This window comes from Grampus griseus (assembly GCF_964374135.1).
Source record: "Grampus griseus genome assembly, chromosome: 8".
Lineage (NCBI taxonomy): Eukaryota > Metazoa > Chordata > Mammalia > Artiodactyla > Delphinidae > Grampus > Grampus griseus.
Genome location: NC_139002.1, coordinates 62,323,495 through 62,348,795, shown reverse-complemented (window position 1 = coordinate 62,348,795; position 25,301 = coordinate 62,323,495). Strand labels below are relative to the sequence as shown.

Sequence of the window (25,301 nt, the reverse complement as noted above, 5' to 3'; positions counted from 1 at the left end):
TTTTGTGAATTCTACCTCCTGAACATTTATTAAACCTATGCAATTTTTTCCATCCCTACTCCCACCACTATAGTCATCTCCTTCCTAGACTATATCAATTGCTTTCTAACTGGTCCCCACCCTGCCAGTTTTGCTCTCCTCCTATCTATCCTCCACTTAGCAGCCAGAAGTGATCTAAAATGCAAGGGTGAACATGCCCCTCTCCTGCCTCAAACTCTATGTTGATTTTCCATTGCCCTTAAAATAAAGTCCAAAACCCTAAGCCTAACATACAAGGCCCTCCTTGATTTGGTACCTGTCCACCTTTCCACCTCACCTTATGCCATTCTTCTCCACACCCATACCAGCCACCCATTATTGGACTTCCCCTTTGACTTGGAATCATTTTCTCTTCTTTTGGATAACCTCTATCTCCTTCACCCCTTCCCTTCACATAAGTGCCCTTCCATATGAAAGCCTTCTCAAACCTCCCCAGACCAAATTTAGTCCATTCACATAGCATCATGTACATCTTCAAAATACTCATCACATTTCTAATATGTTTAATATCTCTTTCCCTTGTTATTCAAGCTCCCTGAGGGCAAGGACTCAATATTGTTTCTTTACAAGTTCCTAGCACCAAGGACAGTGCCTCCCACATGATGATGATTTGTTGAGAGAGAATGATCAAATGAATGAGGACACCTTTCTTCTTCTGGGTAACTTTTACCTTTCAAGGACAAAGGTCACATGTTATACCCTCCAGGTTGGGTGACAGTCAAATCTGATTCATCTTTGGGTCCCTAGGACTTAGCTTGGGACTTGGTACATGATTCATATATCATAGAAGCTTGTCAATTCATAATAAATTCTTGTCCAGGAGGTGATAATGCTTGAAGCTGAATGATGGGTATATGAGGGTTCATTATACTGTTCTGTCTCCTTATGTTATATGTATTTGAAATTTTCCATAACAAAAAGTTAAAACATTTATATTCACCTCAAATCAAGTTGAAGTGTAGTCAAAGATGACCTTGAGGCTCCTGGCTTAGGCAAGCAGTAGATGGTGGTGCCACTCACTGGGATGGATAAAGTGGAGCTGCATCCAGTCGTGTGTGTGTGTGTGTTTGTGTGTGTGTGAGTGTGTGTGTGTTCGTGTTCGTGCACACATGCACTGGGGAGGGTTTTTTCACCCCAGCGAAACTTCTTAGAAGGCCAATAAAGGGGATGAGACAATGAATTTAGATTTGGACATTTTTAGTTTTAGGTACCTTGAGGGCATCTTGAGTCAGTTGCTCAGTACTTAGTAGTTACAATAAATTAAATCGTCTGCCTTAGAGGAATGAGCCAGGAGAGGGCTTCTGGATGGTAATATTCCCCCTCACTATCTTTGAAAGCCTCTGTGCCGCTGACCTGACCACTGGGAACTATCTCACTATCCAGCGAGTCTGTGCAATATTGGGCCCCATCATTCCTTCCTTCACACTTTTCATGCACATTCCCCCTTCTTCCTTCCCTCCTGTGAATTTCCACCAGGGAGCGATTCATTCTTCACATCTGCAAGGCCTTGGTGTCACAGTTTCATGTTCAGCAGCAGTGGTAGGGTGTTAAGAAACATCTGGGTTCCAGTTTGTCTCCCCCACTTACCTGTGACTGCAGGCAAGTCGTTTTACCTTTCTGAACCTCAGCATCTGCCTCTGAAAACTGAGGATGATCATAGTGGCGACTTCACAGGGCTGATGTGAGGACGAATGCATATAACGGGTTTAACACAGAGCCTGGCACCGTGTAAGCGGCCACTAAATAAGAGCTATTATTATCACCAACGCTGTGCCCTCATCGCTTCTCCACCAGGACGTCACGGAGTGTTGCCGCAAGAGCAGAGCAGGCTGCCTCCTCGGAGCCCCTCCCCGCGCGGCCGCGGCCCTGGCACTGCCACAGCCGCTCCCGCTCCAACCCCTCGGTGAGTCGCCCCGCCGGGGTGCGGGGCCGGGGCCCTGTGGGCCGCACAGGGTGAGTCCAAGGCCTCGTGGTGGAGGGCGGTGCCGGGCTGGGCGGGGGTCGGCGGAGGCTGGGGCAGCGCTCTGGAACCCTGGGACCCGGGCGCAGGGATGGCGGCCGGCGAGGGGCTTTGGGCCGCTGGACTCATCGAGGCCCGAGGGTCCCGCAGGGAGGGGCCCTCCGCTCGGCTGCCACCAGTGACGCCGCCGAGGGGCTCTAGCTCCCCGGCCCGCGTCCGGCCCAAGATGGCGCCCCTCCCCCACCCGCTGCCCCGCGCGCGCCTCCGCTGCTCCGGGCGCGGCCCCGCGGCCCGCGCGCTCCTGGGAGGGGGATGTTGTGATGGAGAAGCCGCCGCGGAGCCCGAGCCCTGCAGCCTGAGCCACCTCCGCCACCTGGGCCTGGGGCCTCCCCGCGCAGGTAGGAGCTGCCCCTGCCGGGACCCAGCCCGGGCGGTCGGATCCCGGCCTCCAGTGGCCGGCGGACCCCGCAGCCCGAGCTCCGCGGCGGCCCGCGTACCCCCGCCAGGCCCCATCCCCGCGCGCGGCCCTCCCACCGCGTATTCCGACTACCCTCCTGTTCTCCCCCTTACAAGGTCGGACTCTACTTCGGTCCTCACACCGTCCCCTCCCCGACCTTTACCTCCTGCCTCTCCGGGATGAATAGGGAGCGAGAACAGGGGAAGGGAAGCGAGGGGCGGTGGGGGGATGGGGGATGGGGACTAGGGGATGGGGGAGGGGAGGTCAAGGACTGGGAAGAGGACGTGTGGTGAGGTAAGCTCAGAGGCTGCACGGATTCCTGCAGGGTCCCAGGCCTGGCATCTGTCAAGCCGCATTCTGTTGCCCTCGGCGACCGAGGGGTGTGCCCTGGGGCCGCTGTGGCCCCCCCTCGGCCAGGAGGCCTAGCACTGGCAGGAGCACCCATTAGGAGCAGTTTTCCCGCTGCCAATTCAGAGGATATTTCGAACCTATTGAATCTGCCTGTGCGTTTCTTGCTTTCCCAGTACCTCAGAGGCCCAGCTCTCTCCACTCCTTAAAGCCAGAACCTCGTCTACACTTGATGTCTTTATTTCCTCACGTCCCATTAATTCACTTCACTCCGTCTTCTGTCTCTGGCACCCGCGGAAACTGCTCAAGCCAAGGTCACTGGAGATGTCCATGTGGCCAACTCCAATGGACACTTTCCTATTATCCGCCTTCCATTTTCTAGTATTAGTGGTGTGTGTCAGCTCTCCTTGAAACGTTTTCCTGGTTTCTGTCCTGCAGCATTGTCTGCTCCTCAATCTCATCTGCTACCTCCTTCCCCTCTCTTTAGATGCTGGTGAGGCTCTTGGTTCTTTCCTGGGCCATCTTCGCTCATTCTGCACTTTCTCCTCGGGTCCTTTATTCACTCTCAAAGCTTCAAATTTCATATATATGCACACACATATATATATATATGCACACACACACACACACATATGATTCTCGGATTTATACATCTTGCCCAGATCTCTTTCCTGAACTCCAGACGCAATATCCAACAGGCCTCATGACATCCCCTTGGAAATCCAACAGGAGTTTCCAGACTTACTGATCCCAAGCTGTATTATCTTTCCTATGTTCCCTCTCTACCCCTTCTTTCAAATCTGCTCCTCCTTCAACTCTCAGAAATGGATACTTTCCAATCAGCTACCCAAGCTGGAATCCTAGGCCACATTCTAGATTACTGTCTCTCTCTCTCTCACTCTGTACATCTTATGTCACCAAGTTCTGTTACGTCCACTACCTAAGTATTTTACAAATCCATTCATTTCACTGCATCTTACCCACTGCTGCCAAACTTAATCTAGGCCACACACCCCCTTTTTTCCTTGATTGCTCTGATAACATACCCTCTTGCCTACCTCCTCTTAATACTCTAACGTAGTGTTTTCCTTAAAAAAAAAACAAAACTATCTGATCATTTATTCATTCAACAAGTATGCTTTGAGCGCCTAATATATACCAGGTACTGTCAGGCACTGAATATATAATTACGAGCAAAATAGGCTGTGTCCTTGTCCCCATGGAGCTGACAGTCTAAGGGGAAAATCAGATAAGAATAAAATTACGAATGTAATAAATACCATGAAGGGAAAGGTGAATGGTGCCTTGAGAACACACAAGAGCACCACCTAAACTGGACTAGGAGGTAGGGAGAGAGGGTCAAGGAAGGCGTCTCTGAGAACATGACATTTGACCTAAGAGGCAAAGGAATTAGACTGAGAGGGTAGGGGAAGGAGGGTCCAGGCAGAAGGGGAATCACGTGCAGACACCTGATGGAAAGAGAGAGCATGATGTCTTCGAGGAATCAAAAGCAGGCCAGTGATGCTGGACAGCAGAGTGCCAAAGCTGGAGAGGAAGGCTGAGCCGGACAATCGAGGGCATGTTAAGAATTTTGATCTTAAAGTCTTTGTCCTTGGTGTGGACTCTTGACGGTAGTGGATGCAGAGAGTCGATCAAGTCCAAAAATTTTTCTTGGATAGAAAATCGTCAGTACCTGGGGATGGATTGAATGTGGGGAGTGAGGGAGAAGGTGGTGTCAAGAATGATATTGCTGGGCTTCCCTGGTGGCGCAGTGGTGGAGAGTCCGCCTGCCGATGCAGGGGACACGGGTTCGTGCCCCGGTCCAGGAAGATCCCACGTGCCGCGGAGCGGCTGGGCCCGTGAGCCATGGCCGCTGGGCCTGCGCGTCCGGAGCCTGTGCTCCGCAATGGGAGAGGCCACAGCAGTGAGAGGCCCGCGTACTGCAAAAAAAAAAAAAAAAAAAAGAATGGTATTGCTACTTCTGGTTTATAGAACAGAGCTGGTGGTCATGTCATTCCATGAGCCAGGATCCTGAAAGGACCAGTTAAGATGTGGGAGAGAGAAACATGAGTGGATATGTTGGTTTGAGAGGCCTTTGAGACATCCGAGTGGAGATGTTGAGTAGCAAGTTGAATGTGTGTGTCTAGAGCTCAGATGAGAGGTCTGAAATGAAGGTGTACTTTTGGAAAGCATCAATTTGTAGGGGGCACCTGAAGCTACGGGCATGAATGAATACCTGTGTCGAATATCGGGTGAGAAAGAGAAAAGGGCATAAGAACAAGCTGTGAGAAACTCCAGTGTGTAACGGCTGGCAGAGGATGAAGAGCCAGCAAAGGAGTGTAAGAAACCACCAGGCAGTAACTAGAGAGTAGGAAGAAAACCAGGAGATGTAGTGTGTGGAAGCCATGGATGAAAGCTGCATGAGAGGCCCATGGTGTCAGATGCTGCTGAGAGTACAACCAGGATGAGGACTCCAAGGGTCTGTTGGATTAAATGACACAGGGGTCATGTTGACCTTGGTAGGAGCTGTTACTGAAGCATGTTGAGAGTGGAAGCAGGACTGGGAATAGTTGAAGAGTGAGACCCAGGTGAGGACACGGCAGCCATGAGTGAAGACAGCTCTTTCAAGAAGTTTGCGGATGTGGGGGAGAAAAGAGAGTAGCAAGTGGCGCTGGAAGAATGTCAGGTCAAGAAAGACTCTGTGTTTACGTCGGGAGATGGTGGATCCCGCTGAGGAGTGGTTGATTAGGTAGAAGAAAAACATGGATTAACAGTGGCATACAATTCCTGGAAAGGCATGAAAGGAAGGATTTAAGTGACAGGTGAAGCAACTGGTTTTAGGAAAAAGGAGGTAAAAGGATAGGTGCTGAGTTTGTAGGTTGGAGGATGTTCTCTGGCTGATAGCTGCCATTTCCTCCGTGAACTGGGAGTGCGTTGGGGGTCATCCTCTGAGAGGGAGGGATGGTGAAGGGGGTGGTCCAAGGAGAGTCGTGTTCTTGTCTCAGGCAGGTCTTCGCCAATGTCTCGGTCAAAGTAAGCCTCGGGCTCCTATAGTGCCCTGTTCTTTCCCCATCAAAATAGTCAATCACTTATTCAACAAATAGGGAGTGCTTCGAGTGCCAGGTACTGCCGTTACACTGCATTGTAACGAGGTGTTCAGTGACTGTTTCCCTGCTAGACTGTGAGCTCCTTCGGGGAACAGTCATTTCTTTATTATTCATCACTCTCCCCCCATGCCCAGCACAGTGCTTGGCATATAGTAAGTGGTCAGGTTAGAAGACCATTGACCTTGAGCAGGCCTCGCCTGGCTACCCGTGTGGTCTCCTATCAGCCCCTTCAGGCTTAGTGGCCACTCTTTTAGCTCCTCCCCTGAGGGCTCCGCCCAGCTCCCTGCCTTGAGCCAGAATCCATTTGTCTCGTTCCATCCTTTGAGAGGCTCCAGGTATGGGTAGCACCAGTGAGAGGGGAGAGGTTAGGTGGTGCCCCTTCTTGAAGGTATTGGGCAGCTGGTCATCCTTTGACCTTAAAGAGTGAGGTGAAGGAGACCGCACTGCTTTGGGCTAGGCGCTCAGGCTTTAGCACTCTTCACACAGCAGAGCTTCCCCCTTCCCTCCCCCAGTGCTTTCTGCCCCCATGACTGCCCTGCAGTCACCCTGGTTCTTCACTGTCCCAGCCTCACGGGGCACGTGCCCTTCCCAGACCACACTTCCAGATGCTAAGGAGGTTGGTCCTGGCCTGAACACTGAGAAACCTGGCTCCGTACACTGCTGCTTCAGAGAAGGGCCTGGCACCCCTGTGATGCCCTGAGTGTGGCAGAGTCATGGGGTCTTCCATCTCCTGAAACTCATGGAGATGCCACTCAAAGGAACAGCCTTTGAGCTAGGGTATCGGCTTAAGCTAGCTCCCTCCCTCCCTTTTTTCCTAGATCTCAGGCCTCACCTGTCCAGGACCCCATCCTACTTCCTGCTCAGGGACCCTTCATCATTCTCCAGCACCCTCCCTGACACTCCCATCCCCAGCCCATGAGGCCACACAAGCCTGTCTCAGTGTCTATCCCCAATTAGTTCTGAGCTTCCTAGTTCCTGTTCCTCTCACCCCTCCATCCTGACCAGGGGCCCACTCTGTGCAGACGCACAGCACACTCTCTTTGCTAATGGGTGCGAAGTTGAATGAGACAGGGTCTCAGATGTTCGGACAGAATGCAGTACTGGGTATGGTGAGCCAGGGAGGGAATGGGCACGTGAGGATGGGGATAGGGGACTGGACAGAAAAGACTTACTGCTTAGGAGCTTTGACTGCTGAGCCAAGTAGTGAAACATAAGCAGAGGTCCTCACACGGGGAGACGGGATTCCAAGCCGAGGGATCAGTGTAGACAAAGAGCCAGGGCCGTGTGAGTGTGACATGTTCTAGAATCCACCATACTTCCTGTGGCTGGAGTGTCAGGTGGGAAGGAGGCAGGACGGGGAGGAGGCCCGAGAGGTCATAGGCATTGGCTCAAGGAGGCTCTTGGTGATCTGCTAACGAGTACAGACATTATCCTAAAGGCAGTCCTGAGCCATCTGACTTTTTGAGCTGGAGAGTGACACAATCTGGTTTCCATTTCTGGAAGATTACTGTGGTTCTGGGCAGAGACAGGGCCGTCTGTCTTTCTCATTTATGCTGGTGGCCACGAGCTTTCTCATTGCTGAGGTGGAGCCATACTGAGCAGACCAGCAGGTGGTTACACGTGAGGCAGACATGTGGACAGGGACCTTCTCACATTTATTTCACACATGTGTGCATAGCATTGTGCTAGGGTCTGAGGGGCTAGGAGTGATGGAAAGGCGAGCTACGGCCCCTGCCCCAGGACCCGGCACTGCACCCGAGAGACGGCAGAGCCTTGCGGGGCAGCCTAAACACCTCCGGGCTGTCAGTGCTCGGGGTTGAGAGCTGTGCTGTGGAGACAGAGAACACTGGGGCCATGGGTTCAAGGAGAGAAAGAACTCAGGGCACACAGGCAGGTGGAGAGCGCTCAGGTAAGAAACTGAGGAGAAAGGACTGTGCAGCGGGAGTCTGAGGGGAAGGTGTGCCTGGGAGGCGGTCCGTAGGGGAGAGTTGCATGTTGCGGGGAGGTCAGGTAGGAAGAGACCTCTGAGTGAGGGTATCAGGGAGGGGAGGATAGTGTCTAAGAGGGTCAGGCGGAGACACAGTCGGATAACGGTTGGTCAGGGAGAATAAACTGTGAGGGGGTGGCCAGGGAGGGTCCAGGGAGTGAGCACATTATAGCGGGGTCAGGGAAGGAGAGAAGCCTAGCAGTGGAAGGTCAGGGAGATGGGGAGGGTGGAATGGGGCTTTGAGGGTGAGATCAGTCGTTAGGGTGATGGGCTTGGCTGATCGGAGGAGAAGGTGATCCACGAAGCGCTTCTGAGGATGCAGGAGGGGGTCCGAGGGGATAGGACTGGTGGACTTTCACTGTGGGACAGGAGACCTCACCTGAAGGGCAGGTGGAGTTTGGTTGGGGCATCGTGAGCAATGGTTGAGACACAGTAACACGACTGGAGTATGTTTTCTGAAACTGGCAGAGGAGATGCAAAATGGGGCCTGGGGCAGATGGGAGGGCAGATTCCTACACTGATTCAACAAATATTTATTGAGTTCTTGCTCTGTGTCAGCACTGTGCTAAGCCCTAGGCATACTACATTGAAAAAAAAAAAACAAGAAAGACAAAATCCTCACCACCGTGGAACTGAAATTAGAGTCATGAGCAGACAATCATTGAACGAAGTAAATAATAAATTAGCTTGTCAGATGGTGTTGGGTGCTGGGGGGAGTTTGGGGATTGCTGGGAGGGGCCCCGGTGGCCTGCAGATTTACAAAGGGTATCCGGGGAAGGCCTCACTGAAAAGGTGACATTTGGGCAAAGACCTGAAGGGCTGGAGGGTCCAGATCAAAGACTCCTGCAGTGACCCAGGCATGGGGCATCATAGGGGCTGGCAGAGGAATTGGTACCCGAGGTGCGATACTTTATCGAAACAGTCACCAAAATGTTGCTTCAACTGGTCAAAGGAACCACGAGTTGGAGCTGAAGGCCCTTCCTTTATGACCTGCCTTCCTAGGACCTTGCCCTTGAGGGCTTGGTCTATGCTCATTCTCTCTTATCCTCATGGTCTCTAGGATGGGGTGGGCTCGGGGGCTGATTGGACCCAGCGATTTATGACGATAGGAACAGAGCGTGGGGAGCTCATAGTGGTGGGGCTGTGCATAGCGGTGTGGCAGGAGGAAGGGGGCAGGCAGTGTCCAGTGTCCAGAACACACGAGCCAGTCCCTCACCATCTGTGCCCCTGGCACAGCAAGCCCCAGTTGGATGAGCTGGGGGTGGGGACGCACAGAGAGCCATTGTGTGGAGTCTCTGCAGTTGGGAGTGAGGGCAAAGCAGGGGCTGGCTGTGCTATCCCAGCAAGCTCAGCGCTGGGGATTTGGGGATGGGGTGGACTGTGGGCCTGGGCCTGGTCAGTGGGGGTGGGGTTTGAGCCGGTGGTGGTGGTGATGGCGGACAGAAGTTGAGCCCAGTTATTCTCCTGGGAAAATAGCTCAGCGGACACAGCGGTGTGTGCTGGTCTGCTGAGAGCAGGGAGATGAGGAGGTGCAGGGCACAGGCCTGGGACAGAAGCAGGGGTGCTGCTATCCTGACCTGGAGGCTCAACGTGGTCTCCCCTCCCCGCCTGCAGGATCTGCCAAGGCCATGTCTGTTCCATCATCCCTGAGCCAGTCGGCCATTAATGCCAACAGCCACGGAGGCCCCGCGCTGAGCCTGCCCCTGCCCCTGCACGCTGCCCACAACCAGCTGCTCAACGCCAAGCTGCAGGCCACGGCCGTGGGACCCAAGGACCTGCGCAGCGCCATGGGGGAGGGGGGGGGACCCGAGCCGGGCCCCGCCAATGCCAAGTGGCTAAAGGAGGGCCAGAACCAGCTCCGGCGGGCCGCCACAGCCCACCGTGACCAGAATCGCAACGTGACCTTGACCCTGGCTGAGGAAGCCAGCCAGGAGCCCGAGATGGCACCCTTGGGCCCCAAAGGCCTGATGCACCTGTACTCTGAGCTGGAGCTCTCCGCCCATAATGCGGCCAACAGAGGGCTCCGAGGACCCGGCCTGATCATCGGCACCCGAGAGCAGGGCCCAGAGGAGGGAGAGGAGAAGGCAGCAGGGGAGGCCGAGGAGGATGACGAGGACGAGGAGGAAGACGAGGACGACTTGTCTTCTCCCCCAGGGCTGCCGGCGCCCCTGGGGAGTGCGGAGGTGCCCCCCGGGCCCCAGGCCCTCGCAGACGGCCCCCGAGAGCATAGCAAGAGTGCCAGCCTTCTGTTTGGCATGCGGAACAGCGCAGCCAGTGACGAGGACTCGAGCTGGGCCACCTTATCCCAGGGCAGCCCCTCCTATGGCTCCCCGGAGGACACAGGTACCTTGTGGAGCTTGCTGTGGGGAATGTGGGAGGGCGAGAGGGCGGGGGGGGGGTCCCTCCATACAGAGGGCCAGCCTGGGCGTGAGTCACAGAGCCTGTATCCTCAGTCCTCAGCAGGCCACGCCCAGGTTTTCCTGAAGGACATGGCCCCTACGTTCAGAGAGTGCTTGAACAAGCACTAGACCCATCCATCCCACACTCCCGGTGGATGGTGGCCTAGGTCTGTGTATGAGGCACTTACCAGGTACTGGCACTGTGCTCAGCATTGTCGTGTGGAATCCTATTTTTTTATGCCCATACTACAGGTGACAAAATAGAGGCCTGGAGAGGTTTAGTCCTTTCCCAGGGTCACAGACAGTCTGAGATCACAGTAGAACTGAGATCTAAACCAAGTCCAAGTGCAGACCCGAGCTCTTGGCCCTACGCTGTCACCGATGCCTACAGCACGATGAGCCCAGGTGCACTCCGGGCTGTTATTTAGAGGCAGCTCCTCCCCACCGAGGTCTATTTGGAAAAGAATGGGGTATTGTGTGCAGAGCACCACACTGGACGTTGCAAGAGTACCGTTTAGTCAGGAATAAGATATTGACTAAAAGTTAGGAAGCAAAGGAAGAATAAACATATGCTTTGTTGGGGTGGGGGGGATAGATATTAGGACTCCCAGGATTGACCATTAAATGTGTCCCATTTAAATAAGTTGAGTCTCTGCATTTGCTAGTGTCACATAGAGATGCAGACAGCTGAGGAGCAAGGGGCAGAGATAATGGGCTGCGGCCACAAGCCTGGGCTGGATGTTAGTGTCAGGAAAGACTCCTCCCACACCAGGCAGCAGGCACCTTACCCAGACCCCAAACTGGGGGACCTTTGCAGGGAGCATGCAGTTCAGATGAGCCAAGGGCAGCGTGTCATCCCCTTTCAAAGAACTTACTATGGACATTTTCAGACATATACAAAAATAATAGAATAACGAGCCTGATTTACCCATGACCCAGTTTCAACAATTAGCAACACGTGGCTAACCTTGCTGCATCTATACCCGCACCTACTCCTGGGCCCCAGCCTAAGTTATTTTGAAGCAAATACGTCCGTAAATGTTTACTCATGCTTTTTTTTTTGTCTGCACCGTGCGGCATGCGAGATCTTAGTTCCCCAACCAGGGATCGAACCCATGCCCCCTGCAGTGGAAGCTCGGAGTCTTAACCACAGGACCACCAGGGAAGTCCCCACTCATTCATGCCTTTCTGAAAGATAAAACTCTTGAAAAAAAATCCACAATATCAATATCATGCCTACGGAAATTTAGCAATAATTCCTTAATATCATCAAATATCCAGTCAATGTTTACATTTCCCAGTTGTCTGATAAACGTTCTCCCCACTCTTTAAAAAGTTTTGATTCATTGCATCAATATCCAAATAGGAACAGACCTTTTTTCTTTTTTTTTTTTTTGGCGGTATGCGGTCCCCTCACTTTTGTGGCCCCTCCCGTTGCGGAGCACAGGCTCCGGATGCGCAGGCTCAGCGGCCATGGCTCACGGGCCCAGCCGCTCCACGGCATGTGGGATCTTCCCGGACCGGGGCACAAACCCGCGCCCCCTGCATCGGCAGGCGGACTCTCAACCACTGCGCCACCAGGGAAGCCCAGGAAGAGACCTTTTGTTAGTCAATATGTCAAGATTTCTTTTGATCTATACATTATTCCTCCATCTCTCTATTTTTGCTCGGTGTTTTGTTGTTGTTGTTTTAATTGAAGCCACTGTGTTGTTTGCCCTGGGCTTTCCGTGGTCTGGATTTGCAGACCCTCCCTGTGTGGTGTTGAACATGTTCCTCTTTCCCTGGATTTCCTGTAAATTGACAGTGAATTCTAGAGCCTTGATCAGATTCAGATTTGAGGGGTTCTTTGTTTTTGTAAGAACACTTCACAGGTGGTATTGAGTAATTCTACCAAAGACAAAGTCTGATTGCCTGTCTTTAGGGGGATGTTAGCGGCAGTCAGTGGTCCTCGCCTGGGTCCCTTTTGCAGGGAACAGCTACTACTCCACTCCAGCTGGTTTTTATAGGGTTAGGTGGGGGGAAATGTAGTCTCAATGGAGCCAGTTCATGTAACTTTTCAAGGGAAACTGAAAACTAGATATTGATGTGAAACATCCCAATTTCTAAATGTTAGCAACCAAGTCTGTTTTTTAAAAAAGCACCATGCAGGCCAAACAAAATCTATCTGAGGTTTACATCAGACTGCAGGTTGCTTATTTGCAACCTCTGCCTTAGGGGATGTGAATCTGGGGCCAGATAATGGAGAGCCTGGCTGCTCTGGGGCCCCTGAATGGTCACTGTAGTGGCCGCTCCTATGAGCTTTCTGCGAGTGGGAGGACAGAACTGCTGAAGAGCTGGGAAGGGTATGCTGGGTGTGGGCAGTGACCTCAGCAAGCGAGCTGGTGTGGCGAGAGGATGGGCAAGGATCGAGCTCTGCTGGAGAAGGGGCTGCTAGCAGAAGGGGCTGCGCCACTGCCTCTTTTGTAACTGTGTTGCTATGACCAGGAAGGCCACAGAGGAGGTCTGGGCTCCTGTAGGAATGTGGTAGAATTGAGCAAACATTATTTTCTCCTTCCCACCCTAGGATCTCCACCAAGTTGTTGATTGCATGCATACGTATATGAATGAACGAATGATGACCAAATGATGAATGTTGAATCAATGAACTTTCCTACCTGTGTTGGGTTCATACTGGGAACCCACTGTGTTGGGTTCATACTCATTGCTAGGCCTTGTCCTAAATGCTAAGAATATATACTGCAGGGGTCAGATGTTCCTGCCCTCAATGGCACTCACAGTCTAGGGTGGAGACAGAAGTAAACAGGTTGTTTGGGCCCTGGGGTGGGGGAGGTGCAGGAGGGACATCCCGCACCCTGCCTGTGTGCGTGGTTGGGGAGAGGGGGTGGGTCAGTTTTGAGAAGCGACCTTTACATTGATGCTGGAAGGAGGAGTGGCTGGTGCCAGGTCAAGATTGAGGGGAGAGAGGCTGGGCTCAGGGAGGATAAGGGGCGTGTCCCAGGCAGGGAGAGAGAGACCAGAGGTATGGAGGGTGGTCAGAGGTAAGGCTGAGAGGCAGGCGATTAGGGGCTCATAACAGCAAACAAACCTTGTAGAGGAATTTGGGTTCTATCCTGAGGGCAAGGAGAAAACAATTAGAGGATTCAACTGGAGAGAAGGTTAGCATTTTGGAACAATCATTTGGGATGTAGCCTGCAGCTCAGACTGGAGGAGACTAAACAAGGAGAGGGAGACCCTTCGTGAGGCTGCTGCATTGACCCAGGTAGAAGATACTAGTCTGGACTACGGGCGTGCGTGGGGGTGGGGAAAGGAGAGCGTTCCTGACTCCTGAGCAAATGACTACATCTGGCTTAGCCTGGGAGGCATGCGTGGGTGAATGAATGATACACGAACCTCTGAGTGCGTGAAGGAGCGCCGGAATGAATTGGTGCAGGAGTGAAAGTGTACATTCCTGAATAAATGCGTGCTTGTGGAAGCAAAGACCGGGGTGGGGCTGTGCTTGGAGGGAGACGTGCCAGGCTCCAGAAGGGCCTCCCAGATGGTCAGGGGGGAGAGCGGCCCCTCCAGGACAGATCGGAAGGATGAAGCTCTTTGAAGCAGGAAGGTGCAGGCTGACAGGGATGGCAGATGGATTGGTGTGTGTGACTCAGTCAGAAGATGGTGAACTGGTCCGCAGATTCAAGGGGCCTGTGGCCCTTCAGGAAGAAAGGTGTGGGTCTGCGGAGCGCGGCTGCCCTGCGCGTGGGGCTCCTGGAAGGTTTGGCGGGAGAGCCCTGAAGGCGATGGAGGGTCTCTGGGGAAAAGCGGGCATTCTAATTCCCTAGGGCCTGAGGGGAGGGGAGGGTGGGGGGGGAAAGAGACAGTAATGGGTACCTAGAGGCTGGATGGGCAAGAAGAGCCCCTCCTCCGTGGGCCCACCTCATTTGGAAGCTGAGGGCAGTGAGGCACCTCGCTCCAATGACTCTCACATCAGGTATGCAGCCCCCTTGGTGTAACCACGCCCACTCCCAGCCCTCCGTGCCTGTTTGCCCAGCAGCCTGGGTCTGGGGACTGCCTGTCCCTCAGTGCTGCCTCTTGGACCAGTCAGGATTCCTGGTTTCCCTGGTAACGGGAAGCACGTCAGCAGTCTGGGCGCTCCCAGCCGGTCCTGGTGCTGCGGTTGCCGAGGAGACGCTGCAGCCTAGCTGGGCCCTGGCAGGTGAGGGGGGTTGGTGCTGGGAAGCCCCAAGCCCAGCCTCAAGCTTGCCGGGGCCCAGCCCCTGAAGCCCACTCTCCGCTCGAACTGCTGGGCAGGTTCTGGGCAGGGGAGGGATCCCCGGGAGCCTTGAAGCCACACCCTGTTTGTACTGAGAGCTCTAGGCTTTGCAGGGCCCCAGGTAGCTGGGGGATTCCTGAAGGCCTGAGCCTCCTGGTGTCCCTAAGACTGGGCTTGACTGTGGCACCGAGGTGACCGCTTTGGGGTGGGATGGAGATTCAGGACTGGGGGGAGGGGACGCAGGATTAGAAAGAAGAGATGTGAGCAGGGAAGGCTGGGGTCTCATGAGCCCTACCCCACATCCCCACCCCAGTGGGGTCCCCTTACCTGGTGGTCCTGGCCCCTCCCTAGTGAGCTCCAGGCGGGGGAGGATCTTGCCTGGCAGGCGCTCTGCCCTGGTGAGAAGGGGGCGGGATGAGCTTTTCTCTGCAGCCCAGCACCAGGCTGTGAGCCCAGCTGGCTGGGCTGGAGGGGCTGTGAGGAGGGAGGGTGGAGGCAGGAGGGGCTGGGAACAAGCGCCATGTTCTCCCAGGACTTCTTCCTGGCCATCGTCCTGCAGGACAGTAGCCCAGGTGAGGGGCAGCACGGGCCCCGGGCGTGATGTGGGGCGGGGCTGGCAGGGAGCACAGAAGTGGTGGAGGCCTGAGCTGGGCTGCAGGGCCGGAGTGGCGTGGCTCTGCCGGGGGAGGAGGGGCTATGTCACAGGTGCGTGGTGTGTGTGCATGTGCATGGAATGTTCGCCTGCACTCGTGTGTGGCAAGGGTTAGGTTGTGGGTGTCTACGGAATCTGCACACATGTGGCAGAGGCTGACATATGTTGTGTGTCTGAATGTGTATTCAGTGTCTGTGTGGTACCCACACATGTTTTGGGGGTCATTGTGGGTGTGGTCTCTGCACACACATGTGGCAGGGGCTGGACTGTATTGCTGTGTGTGCGCGCTCCTCTGTGTATGGTGGCCGCATCAGTGGATGGCTGGAGTTGGTGTGTGTGTGTCTGCCCCTGCACGTGCGCGTGCACCCGTATGCGATACCTGCTGTCTGCGGGTATCTCCTGTGTGTGTACACCCTTGGGTTTGTGGTGGCTGCACAGGTATGTGGTAGGGCTTGTATATGTTGTATGTCTGTGTGCACCCGTGTGTGCAGGAGCCGCTAAGTGTGTGCACCTGGGATCCGGATATGTCTGACAGGAGGTCATTTGGGGTCACTCAACCTCCTTCCCTTCTCTCTGCCTCCCTCCTTCCCTCTGTTTGGCCATGTTAGCCAGGAGCAGAGCCCAGGAGGAGACCTGAGTCACGTCTCACGCTGGGGGCCCCCCATGCTGTGACTCCAGACTTCAAGCTCTAGGAGGATGAGGAACCTTGTGCTGGAGCCCTTCCCCTGCCCTTCCTCCACCATGGGGTCTTGGGAGGGGACTGGGCATAGCACCCATGATTTGCTGGTTGGGTGGGCAGACCCTCACCAAGACCCCCCACCTAGCAGATTCCTTTTGGAACCCGAACGCCTTCGAGACGGATTCCGACCTGCCAGCTGGATGGATGAGGGTCCAGGACACCTCAGGGACCTACTACTGGCACATCCCAACAGGGACCACGCAGTGGGAGCCCCCGGGCCAGGCCTCCCCATCACAGGGGAGCAGCCCCCGCGAGGAGTCCCAGGTGAGGCTCGCGGGCCTGATGGTTTTGACCGGGGGGGAGGGTGGCGCTGCTGTTGCTAGATGAGCCACCCACCCCTGGCTCCCACCCCTCCTAGCTCACCTGGACCGGCTTCACGCATGGAGAAGGCTTCGAGGATGGAGAATTTTGGAAGGTGAGTGAGGGGACCTCCTTCACAATGGAGGAGCTGGAGAAGGGGCATCATTTTGGTCCTGATTCCTCTCTCCCCTTCCCAAGGATGAGCCCAGTGAGGAGGCCCCGATGGATTTGGGACTGAAGGACCCTGAGGAGGGGACGTTGCCTTTCCCAGCTCAGAGCCTCAGGTAAGTGGGAAGGCATGACACAGTGGGCTGACAGTGGGATGGGTCTGTCTGGAAGGGACCATGGGACAGCTCCCCGTTTGGGGGCCTGTACCAAGTGTTACCACCTGCCTCCAGCCCAGAGCCGTTGCCCCAAGAGGAGGAGAAGCTGCCCCCACGGAATGCCAACCCAGGGATCAAGGTTTGTTCAAGACCAATGCCCGTTCCCACGTTGGGCCCCCCTGTGTACAGGAATGCCCCTTGGGTCACGTTCTGCGGGCCTCTGTGGTCTCAGTACAGCTTGCCAGGTCCTGAGCTCTTGAAGTCTCAGCAGAGACCCCTGTGTCTGAGTGGGAGGCATTTCAGTTTTTAACTCAACCAGTCCTGTGGCCTGGCAGGGGGCCGTTCCAGGCTTGGCTCAGACGCTTCCTCGACTGGCAGGGGTCTCCTCTGAGACCAGCACCCCTCCTGCAACTATATCCTGTTTGTAGAGCCTCTTAGTCTTATACCCTCCCACCCACTGTGTTCTGAGTCAGGAACTCCTCTGGTCTCAGCAAACCTCCTTGCATCCTGGGCTGGGGGCTCTTCCGATTTTAGCTCAGAGCCTCTATCTCCCGCCCCCTGTTTTGTGTCTGGCAGTGTTTCGCCGTGCGCTCCCTTGGCTGGGTGGAGATGACGGAGGAGGAGCTGGCCCCTGGCCGCAGCAGTGTGGCAGTCAACAATTGCATCCGTCAGCTCTCCTACCACAAAAACAATCTGCACGACCCCATGTCTGGGGGCTGGGGGGAGGTGAGGGCCTGAGCTGGCAGGGTGGCTGGGCAACGGAGAAGTGAAGGGAACTGTGAGGGCTGGGAGAGCCCAGCTGCCGCCCCAAGGGCTGGGGAGGGAGGTGCACACCCGCCAGGTGACAGCCTGTGAGGTGGACGTGTGACTCCACGTTGGGACCTTGGGAGACGCGATGGGGATGATAAAAGGAGTCTCGTTAGAGGTGACAGGTGGGACCTTTACTAGAGGGAGGCTGCAGGGTGGCTGGTCCGACACCAAAGCAAGGGCCCTCGAGCTGGGGCTCACCCTCCCTCAAGCTGGAAGTGGCAAAGCTCAGCCACCTTCCCAGCTGGGGCACCGCTGAGCGTCCGCTTCCTGGGCCTGCAGGGAAAGGATCTGCTGCTACAGCTGGAGGATGAGACACTAAAGCTGGTGGAGCCGCACAGTCAGGCCCTGCTGCACGCCCAGCCCATCGTCAGCATTCGCGTGTGGGGCGTCGGGCGGGACAGCGGAAGGTGGGAGCAGGGCCAGGGGTCCTGGGGGGGCGGGCAGTCAGAGTGGGGCCCTCCTCCCTAACTCTGCTCTTTGCCTCTCTTGTGCTGCCGGACCCAGAGAGAGGTACTATGCCTACTTTGCCTTGACCGTTCCTCTTCCCACACCTGGACCAGATGCCATGAAGCACCCAAGTTCCCCTATTCTGCCCTGCCCCTTCCTGCCCGCTGTGCTCGCCTGTCCTCCTTGACCTCGGCATGCTTGCCTGTCTATCCTCCGGCCAGGAGGCAGCGCCCGCAGCACCCCATCCCGAGGGCAGAAGCCCTGGAGGAGCTGCGATGGATGGGGAGGGCGTGGGTGGGGCGGAATGAGGCCCGGCACTGGAGGGCACTGGGAGACGCTGAGGTGCCCCTCCCCCCAACAGGGACTTTGCCTACGTGGCTCGCGATAAGCTGACCCAGATGCTCAAGTGCCACGTGTTTCGCTGTGAGGCACCTGCCAAGAACATCGCCACCAGCCTGCATGAGATCTGCTCTAAGGCACGGCCCCCTCCGCACCCTGGGCTAGCTGCCACCTTTGCTCTACAAGGATGTGGGTGGGGTCACTGAGGCGGGGTGGGGGGCTCCAGGGCCGTGAAGCCTAACACACCCTCCCTCGCTCTTCCCCTCCCTCTTTCCCCTTCTGCAGATCATGGCCGAACGGCGCAACGCCCGCTGCTTGGTAAATGGACTCTCTCTGGACCACTCTAAACTTGTGGATGTCCCTTTCCAAGGTCAGTGTCACAACCCTACCAGGTCTGCCTCAGCTTTGTGGGCAAGGGTGGGGTGACCCAAGAAGAGGCACGAGCTACTGGACAGAGTGATAGAAAAATGGAGGCTCAATTCTTTGGGTCAAATAAGTGGAGGGACTTTGGTTAAAGGGAGGCAGGGGGAGGGGGTGGAGGTAGGGCCTTGGCCGGGTGAATGTCCAGCTTATACCCTGGTGGTGGGGACTGGCAGTGAGCAAGGTCTGCCGCTATGATTGATCCTCTCCTTTCTTCCCCGCAGTGGAATTCCCAGCGCCTAAGAATGAGTTGGTACAAAAGTTCCAAGTCTATTACCTGGGGAACGTGCCTGTTGCTAAGCCTGTTGGTATGTGTGTCCCTTTTCACGCAGGGACCACCTCCTTGATCCCCAAACTCTGCTCCCACCCTCTGCCTCCCAGTGCCCCTTCTACCAGACCTTCCTCATGCTGATGTCTCCCTGCCCTTCAAAATGCATCCCACCTCCTGTACTTCTGTCCCAGCTGCACTCCATACCCTGCCTTCACTCACTGTGAACCAGTGAACTGGGCATATAGGGAGACCCACTCCTGAATCCCACAGAAAAGCTTTGGTTAGGCTGGGAGGCGGGTCTTCGATGACTGGAAACGCTGGAGCAGCCGGGGGCTGGGTTGGGTATGGGCTGTGAGCATCTAGAGAGGAAGCAGTGAGCATATCTGTCAACGTGCTTTATTGCTTGTAAAGTACTCCCTTATGTGTCACTTAATCCTTGAGGATCCTGTGAGGTTGGGATTATGATGATACCCATCTTATAGATAAACCGAGGCTAGAGACTGTTAGGTCCACTCACGTTTCTAGTGCTTTTACGGTACCTGTTATTCACTTGTTCATTCACTTAGCAAATACCTATGAAGCCTACCATGTACCAGGTCCTGGGAGAACAATGGCCACAGCCCTGCTTTCATGGAGGTTACAGGAGATTACAGTAGAAAAAAAGAGGAATAAATCAAATAATCACATAAATAAATGTCAAATTACAAGTTGAGTCATTTGCTGAAAGAAAGTAGCAAGATGCTATGAAACTGTGTAACAGAGGAGCCTCATTTAGGCTAGGGAGTCCTAAAAGACTTGAGAAAGTGACATTTGAACTGAGATTTAAAAAATGAGTAGGATCTAATGTGGCCAGGTGGCATGGAGACAGGAGTAAAGTGGGAAGGATCGCTCCAGGCAGAGTGGACGGTGTGAGGACCCATCACGGGAGGCACCTTGGTACTTCAAAGGCATTGAGAGAAGGCCAGCCGTGCCAGATGAGGCTGGGATCTCGGCGGCAGTCAGGCCCTGCGGGACCTTGTAGGCCACGTTAGTGATTTGTTCTTCGTCCTAGGAGCGGCAGGGAGTTATAAGAGGATTTCTCTGGAGCGCACTAGGCATAATCATTTGAGTTTTGTACCGCTCACCTTGGCTATACCAGTGGAGAAGGCTGCTCAGCAGGGGGAGGGGGACGTGGGGAACCCAGGAGGACCTTGCAGTAGTTGTGGCCAGTAATGAGAACATCTTGGACTGTGCTGGGGCTGAAGAGGAGTGTGTGGATTCAAGAGACGATTAGACAGTTAAAGTCAGCAGAGGCCTTGGTGATTGTTTGGATGCGGCGTGAGGGGCAGAGGCACTAAGACTGACCCCTGGCTTTCGGAGCTAACCGGATAGTGGTGCAATTCTCTAAAGGTAGAAAGCACTGGAAGAGGCCAGTTTGGGTTTGGAGGTTTGAGTTCAGTTTTCAGGCATCCTGAGTGGCAAACTCACATTGGCATCTGGATTCACGGAGGAGGGGTCTGGGCTGGAGATACAAGTGTGGGCACCACTGGGTTAGAGAGGTAATCAAAGCCACGAGTGTGAAGAAGATCGAGCCCGGAAAGTGGGCAGCCACTGCGAGAAGGCAAACGAGCCTGGGCCTGGCGGTGAGACCCTCCAACATTTAATGGACAGTGGAGGAGCGAGGTCAGAGGGGAAAAAAAGAGACGGCTTGAAGAAATGCTTGGGTGTCGTGTCAAAAGACACTTAGGAAGAACTCGACAGTGTTGGGTGAATGGATAAACAAACACACAGATGAAAGAATGCCTCAGATGACGTAGCCCAGGAGATGGCAGACCAAGGACTCTAACCCTGGTCATCTTCATTTCTCTGCTCTTCCTCTCAAACCATCCTGACTAGTGACCAGCACCTTCCATTCAGTGAGGGAACCTTCTTAGAGAGGGTGGGGATTTAGCTGGGGCTTGAAGGAAGGCCTGGATTAGCAGAGAGGAGTGGATTGGATTCCGTGGCACTGCCACCGCAGGTGAGAAAGTCCTGCTGGGGGAGCAGGAAGGAGGTGTGGCTGAGCCCTTCACCTTTGTGCTAGTTTCCTCCTCTCCCTCACCCCCAACTTCATGCCTCTTGCAGTTACTACCCTACTCCCCTGTCCCCCTGCCACTCACATAAGTTCTCACCACGTTAAAGCAACTGTCTGTAGCCCTCGCCGGCCCCTCTGCCGTCCGTCAGCTCAGTGGGTCTGCTCTGCGGAAGCCACAGCTTTCACACAGTAGTCCCTAAACTCACTTCATGCTTTATTTTTGTTTTTTTTATAAATTTATTTATTTTTAAAAATTTATTTTTGGCTGCATTGGGTCTTCGTTGCTGCGCGCGGGGTTTCTCTAGCTGCGGAGAGCGGGGTCTCCTCTTCGTTGTGGAGCACGGGCTCTAGGCACGCGGGCTTCAGTAGTTGGGGTGTGTGGGCTCAGTGGTTGTGGCTCGCAGGCTGTAGAGCGCAGGCTCAGTAGCTGTGGCGCACGGGCTTAGTTGCTCCACAGCATGTGGGATCTTCCCGGACCAGGGATCGAACTGTGTCCCCTGCATGGGTGGGCAGATTCTCAACCACTGTGCCACCAGGGAAGCCCCACTTCATGCTTTATTTGTGCTCCCTTTTTAACCTCCATGAGTTTAACATTGGTCCCTCCTGAAGCTGCAGTATTCACTCATTAATCATTCGTTCATCAACAAATGACTATTGAGTGCCTGATTTGTGCCAGGCACTACTCTAGGTTCTTGGTGTTAATGAGCAAAACTGACCAAGATTCCTGCCTTCAAGTAGCTGCCATTCTATTCAGGATAGATAAAATAAGTAAATTATATAGTATGTTAGAAGGCTACAACTGAGATGGAAAAAAAGTAAGGACATTGGGCTTCCCTGGTGGCACGGTGGTTGAGAGTCCGCCTGCCGATGCAGGGGACACAGGTTCGTGCCCCGGTCCGCGAAGATCCCACATGCCGCGTAGCGGCTGGGCCCGTGAGCCATGGCCGCTGAGCCTGTGCGTCCGGAGCCTGTGCTCCGCAACGGGAGAGGCCACAGCAGTGAGAGGCCCGCGTACCGCAAAAAAAAACCAAAACCAAAACAACAAAAAAGTAAGGATATAAGGGGGATTGGGAGCTTGGGGCTGGGTCAGGGTGTAGGTTTCAGTCCTGAGCTGTTACCAAATAGACTTTTTCCGGGCCACCTAGTTCCACTGCTTTCCCCGCCTGCATGCTTCTCCCCATCCTGGGGCCAGGTGCCACCTCCGCAGCTCCATCTGCTTATTAAGCAGTTTGATGTATGGTCTACACGCATGATCTTTGAGCTTTTCCATTGACTGGCATCAATGTCATTCACATCTGAGCCCTCTGCAGGCTGCCCTGGCCCTCCCACTCCTTCCTGTGTTGTCACCCTCCTGTGGCTTCTGGGTTGCTTGGTTATACCGGTTTGGGTGCATTTGCCCATGTTGCCTCGCGGGTGACTTGCTCAAGCATCTGGAATTCCTTCAGTAGATAATCCCTGTGCTAGGACTGGGGGACTGGGGACACAGACATGAATGAAACTTGGTTTCTGTCCTTGAGGTGGCCACAGCCCAGTGTGGAGAAAGGGTTCCCAGCAGTTACCAGATATGCTGAGAGTTGTCCCAGCAACACCCTCTCTGCCCTACAGCAGGGAAGGCCTCCCAGGTGGGCCCTGGGGGAACTCTGAGGCGTGAGAATTGGGAGTTTCGCAGACAGTCAAGAGGGGAAGGGCCCTCTAGACAGGCTTTCCCCTCAGTTACAGTGTGTCCTTCAAGGGCATCCTCTTCTCTTACTTTGTGTTCCCCGTCTGCCTCGCTGGGCATTCGCCAAGATTAGATGTTAATAATGCTACATAAATCGTTTGAAGCCCACGGAGCAGTAAAATACGAAGCTTGACAGATCGGATGAGGCCAGTTTTTGGAGTCCCTCATGCTTAGGAGAGGAGCTTGGCTTTGATGCAGCCAGAGGTAAGGCTAGCAAGGCCAAGAGGGAGGACTTTTGAGGAAGATCTGTTTTCTGCCCTCAAAGGGTCCATGTGTTCTGCTCCTGGTGGGAGCCCAGAGGCACTGAAAGGGGCACGAGGGCCCAAGAGCAGACCACAGAGGTGTGTGCTTTTGCGTTGGCATCGTTCACCCTAAGTTCTTCACTGCGATGGTACCCAGATGCCACAGCCAGCTCACGAGCAGTGCAGGGAACAGAACCCCTGCCCCACCATGCCAGTGTGCTCCTGCCTTGGTTCTCTGCTGAGTACAAGCAAAAGTGGGGCGCACGGGTGGAAATGTTTAGCAGCAGTTATAAGTAGAGGAGGTATTGTTACAAGGGAAAGTTGATTGATCTAAAGGCCAGGAACCTTGCGTTCCTTGGCTTTTGAGCAAGTCATAGAAATTACTGAGTACAAGTAAGATTTTTTTTTTTTTTTTTGCGGTACGCGGGTCTCTCACTGCTGGGGGCCTCTCCCGTTGCGGAGCACAGGCTCCGGACGCGCAGGCTCAGTGGCCATGGCTCACGGGCCCAGCCGCTCCGCGGCATGTGGGATCTTCCCGGACTGGGGCACGAACCCGTGTCCCCTGCATCGGCAGGCGGACTCTCAACCACTGCGCCACCAGGGAAGCCCACAACTAAGATTTTGACAGCACTCTCGTTCCGAAGCTAGGACTATAGGCAAGGGGCAGGGGAGAGGCCTGGTTAAGAACCCAGGCCCTGGAATCAGACTGCTTACCTTCAGATCCCCATTTCTTAGTGTGACCTAAGGTTTATTACCTGATTTCTATCAGCTTCAGTTTCCTTATCTATAAAATGGAGATAAAGGGATCTTTTGTGAGATTGTAGATGACATAGTGCACTGTAATGACTTAGCACTGGTATGACACAAGAGTAAACATTCCTCAAATGGAAATCTTTAAAACAAAAATGAAGGTTGGGTCTTGAGGACTGGATAGGACTGGCCTATAGGGGCTGATTTGGAAGGGATTGTGGTGTGAAGCGCTGGAATGTCTGAATGTGGAGAGCAGGGTATGGAGAGGACAGCTTTGGGGGGTCAGTCTGCCTAGGAGGCTGGAGAAGGAGAGTCAGTGAAGCAAACCAAGCTTAGGATTCAAGGTGGAAGAGGCTAGAAAAGTGCCAGTCACTGAAGCCAAGCAGGAGAGTACCAAGGAAGGGATACAGCAGCAGCTGGGGCTGTAGGCTAGTGAAGTGGGGATGGAGCAAAGGCCCTGGGCTGGACTGGGCAGAGCTGGAAAGTCTAGCGTACAGCGGGGGTATCCTCTCTCTACCTCCGGCAGTGCCATGTTCATATCCTTACCTTTCAGGGGTAGATGTGATAAATGGGGCCCTGGAATCGGTCCTGTCCTCCAGTAGCCGTGAGCAGTGGACCCCAAGTCACGTCAGCGTGGCCCCTGCCACCCTCACCATCTTGCACCAGCAGGTAAAGACCTGGGTGGAGAAGGTATGGAGGGGCCTTGCCAGGGAGGGGAGACCGGGAATGAGGGGAAGGGCCGTCAGTAAGATGGACGCACCCAGTATAAGAGGGCCGGGCTATTCCTTTCCAACTGGCTCCCCTCCCCGCAGACGGAGGCAGTGCTGGGGGAGTGCCGAGTGCGCTTCCTGTCCTTCCTGGCCGTGGGCAGAGATGTCCACACGTTTGCATTCATCATGGCTGCCGGCCCAGCCTCCTTCTGCTGCCACATGTTCTGGTGCGAGCCCAATGCTGCCAGCCTCTCAGAGGCCGTGCAGGCTGCGTGCATGGTAAGCGGGTAGGGTGGTGGAGCGGTGGCCCCCAGCCCACACGGGGCAGGCTGGAGCGTGACCGCCCCCCCCCCGCCCCCGCCTCTCTGCAGCTCCGCTACCAGAAGTGTCTGGATGCCCGCTCCCAGGCCTCCACCTCCTGCCTCCCGGCACCCCCAGCTGAGTCTGTTGCGCGGCGTGTAGGGTGGACCGTCCGCAGGGGCGTTCAGTCGCTGTGGGGCTCCCTTAAGCCCAAACGGCTGGGGGCGCACACGCCCTGAAGCCCTCTGCTCCCTCCACCTGCTTGCATTGGGCCCCAGGGAACTCAAGGGCACGGGGCAGGGAGGGGCCCTACAGGTTATTCTTAGACTTCAGGGCCCCCCCCCCAGAGCTGCCCCTCCCCAGTAGCTGGGGTTCCCTGCCTAGGGGCTGGGAGGGAGATCTAATCCTGCAAGGAAGTGACAATACTGGGTGGATGAGAAGAGGAGCAAGAAGCGAGGCCAGCCCCAGGCTCTCCACCGCCACGTTTCCACTGGAGCGGGAGGAACTGGTCTAGGCCAGGCCCCATCTTCGCAGGGTCCTGCAGGGGCAGAAGGAGGGGACCGGTCCTGGCATGGGTCCCCTCCCTTTTGCTCCATGGGCACCTCTGCTGTACTGATATCACTAATAAAGTCTGCCCTGCTGAGCTGTGTGCCTTCCTGTGCCTGTACCACACCAT

At 54.9% G+C, this 25,301-nt stretch overlaps 1 protein-coding gene across 4 annotated transcripts; it reads left to right on the top strand.

Moving 5' to 3' along the window:
• Positions 1-1,818: 1,818 nt before the first annotated feature.
• On the top strand, positions 1,819-25,268 carry APBB1 (amyloid beta precursor protein binding family B member 1). Of its 4 annotated transcripts, none has more exons than XM_082659208.1 (14): positions 1,819-1,942; positions 9,513-10,241; positions 16,026-16,204; positions 16,299-16,355; positions 16,439-16,524; positions 16,639-16,702; positions 17,140-17,289; positions 17,653-17,780; positions 18,182-18,296; positions 18,445-18,529; positions 18,804-18,887; positions 24,169-24,284; positions 24,428-24,604; positions 24,697-25,268. In XM_082659208.1, the coding sequence occupies exons 2-14, from the start codon at positions 9,527-9,529 to the stop codon at positions 24,862-24,864; spliced, it is 2,124 nt and encodes a 707-aa protein (XP_082515334.1). In that variant the 5' UTR covers positions 1,819-1,942; positions 9,513-9,526; the 3' UTR covers positions 24,865-25,268. The 4 variants fall into 4 exon arrangements, with proteins under 4 accessions (XP_082515334.1, XP_082515333.1, XP_082515335.1 ...); XM_082659207.1 differs by having other exon boundaries at positions 1,853-1,992; XM_082659206.1 differs by lacking the exon at positions 1,819-1,942 and adding an exon at positions 2,279-2,397 and having other exon boundaries at positions 16,029-16,204.
• Positions 25,269-25,301: the final 33 nt, after the last annotated feature.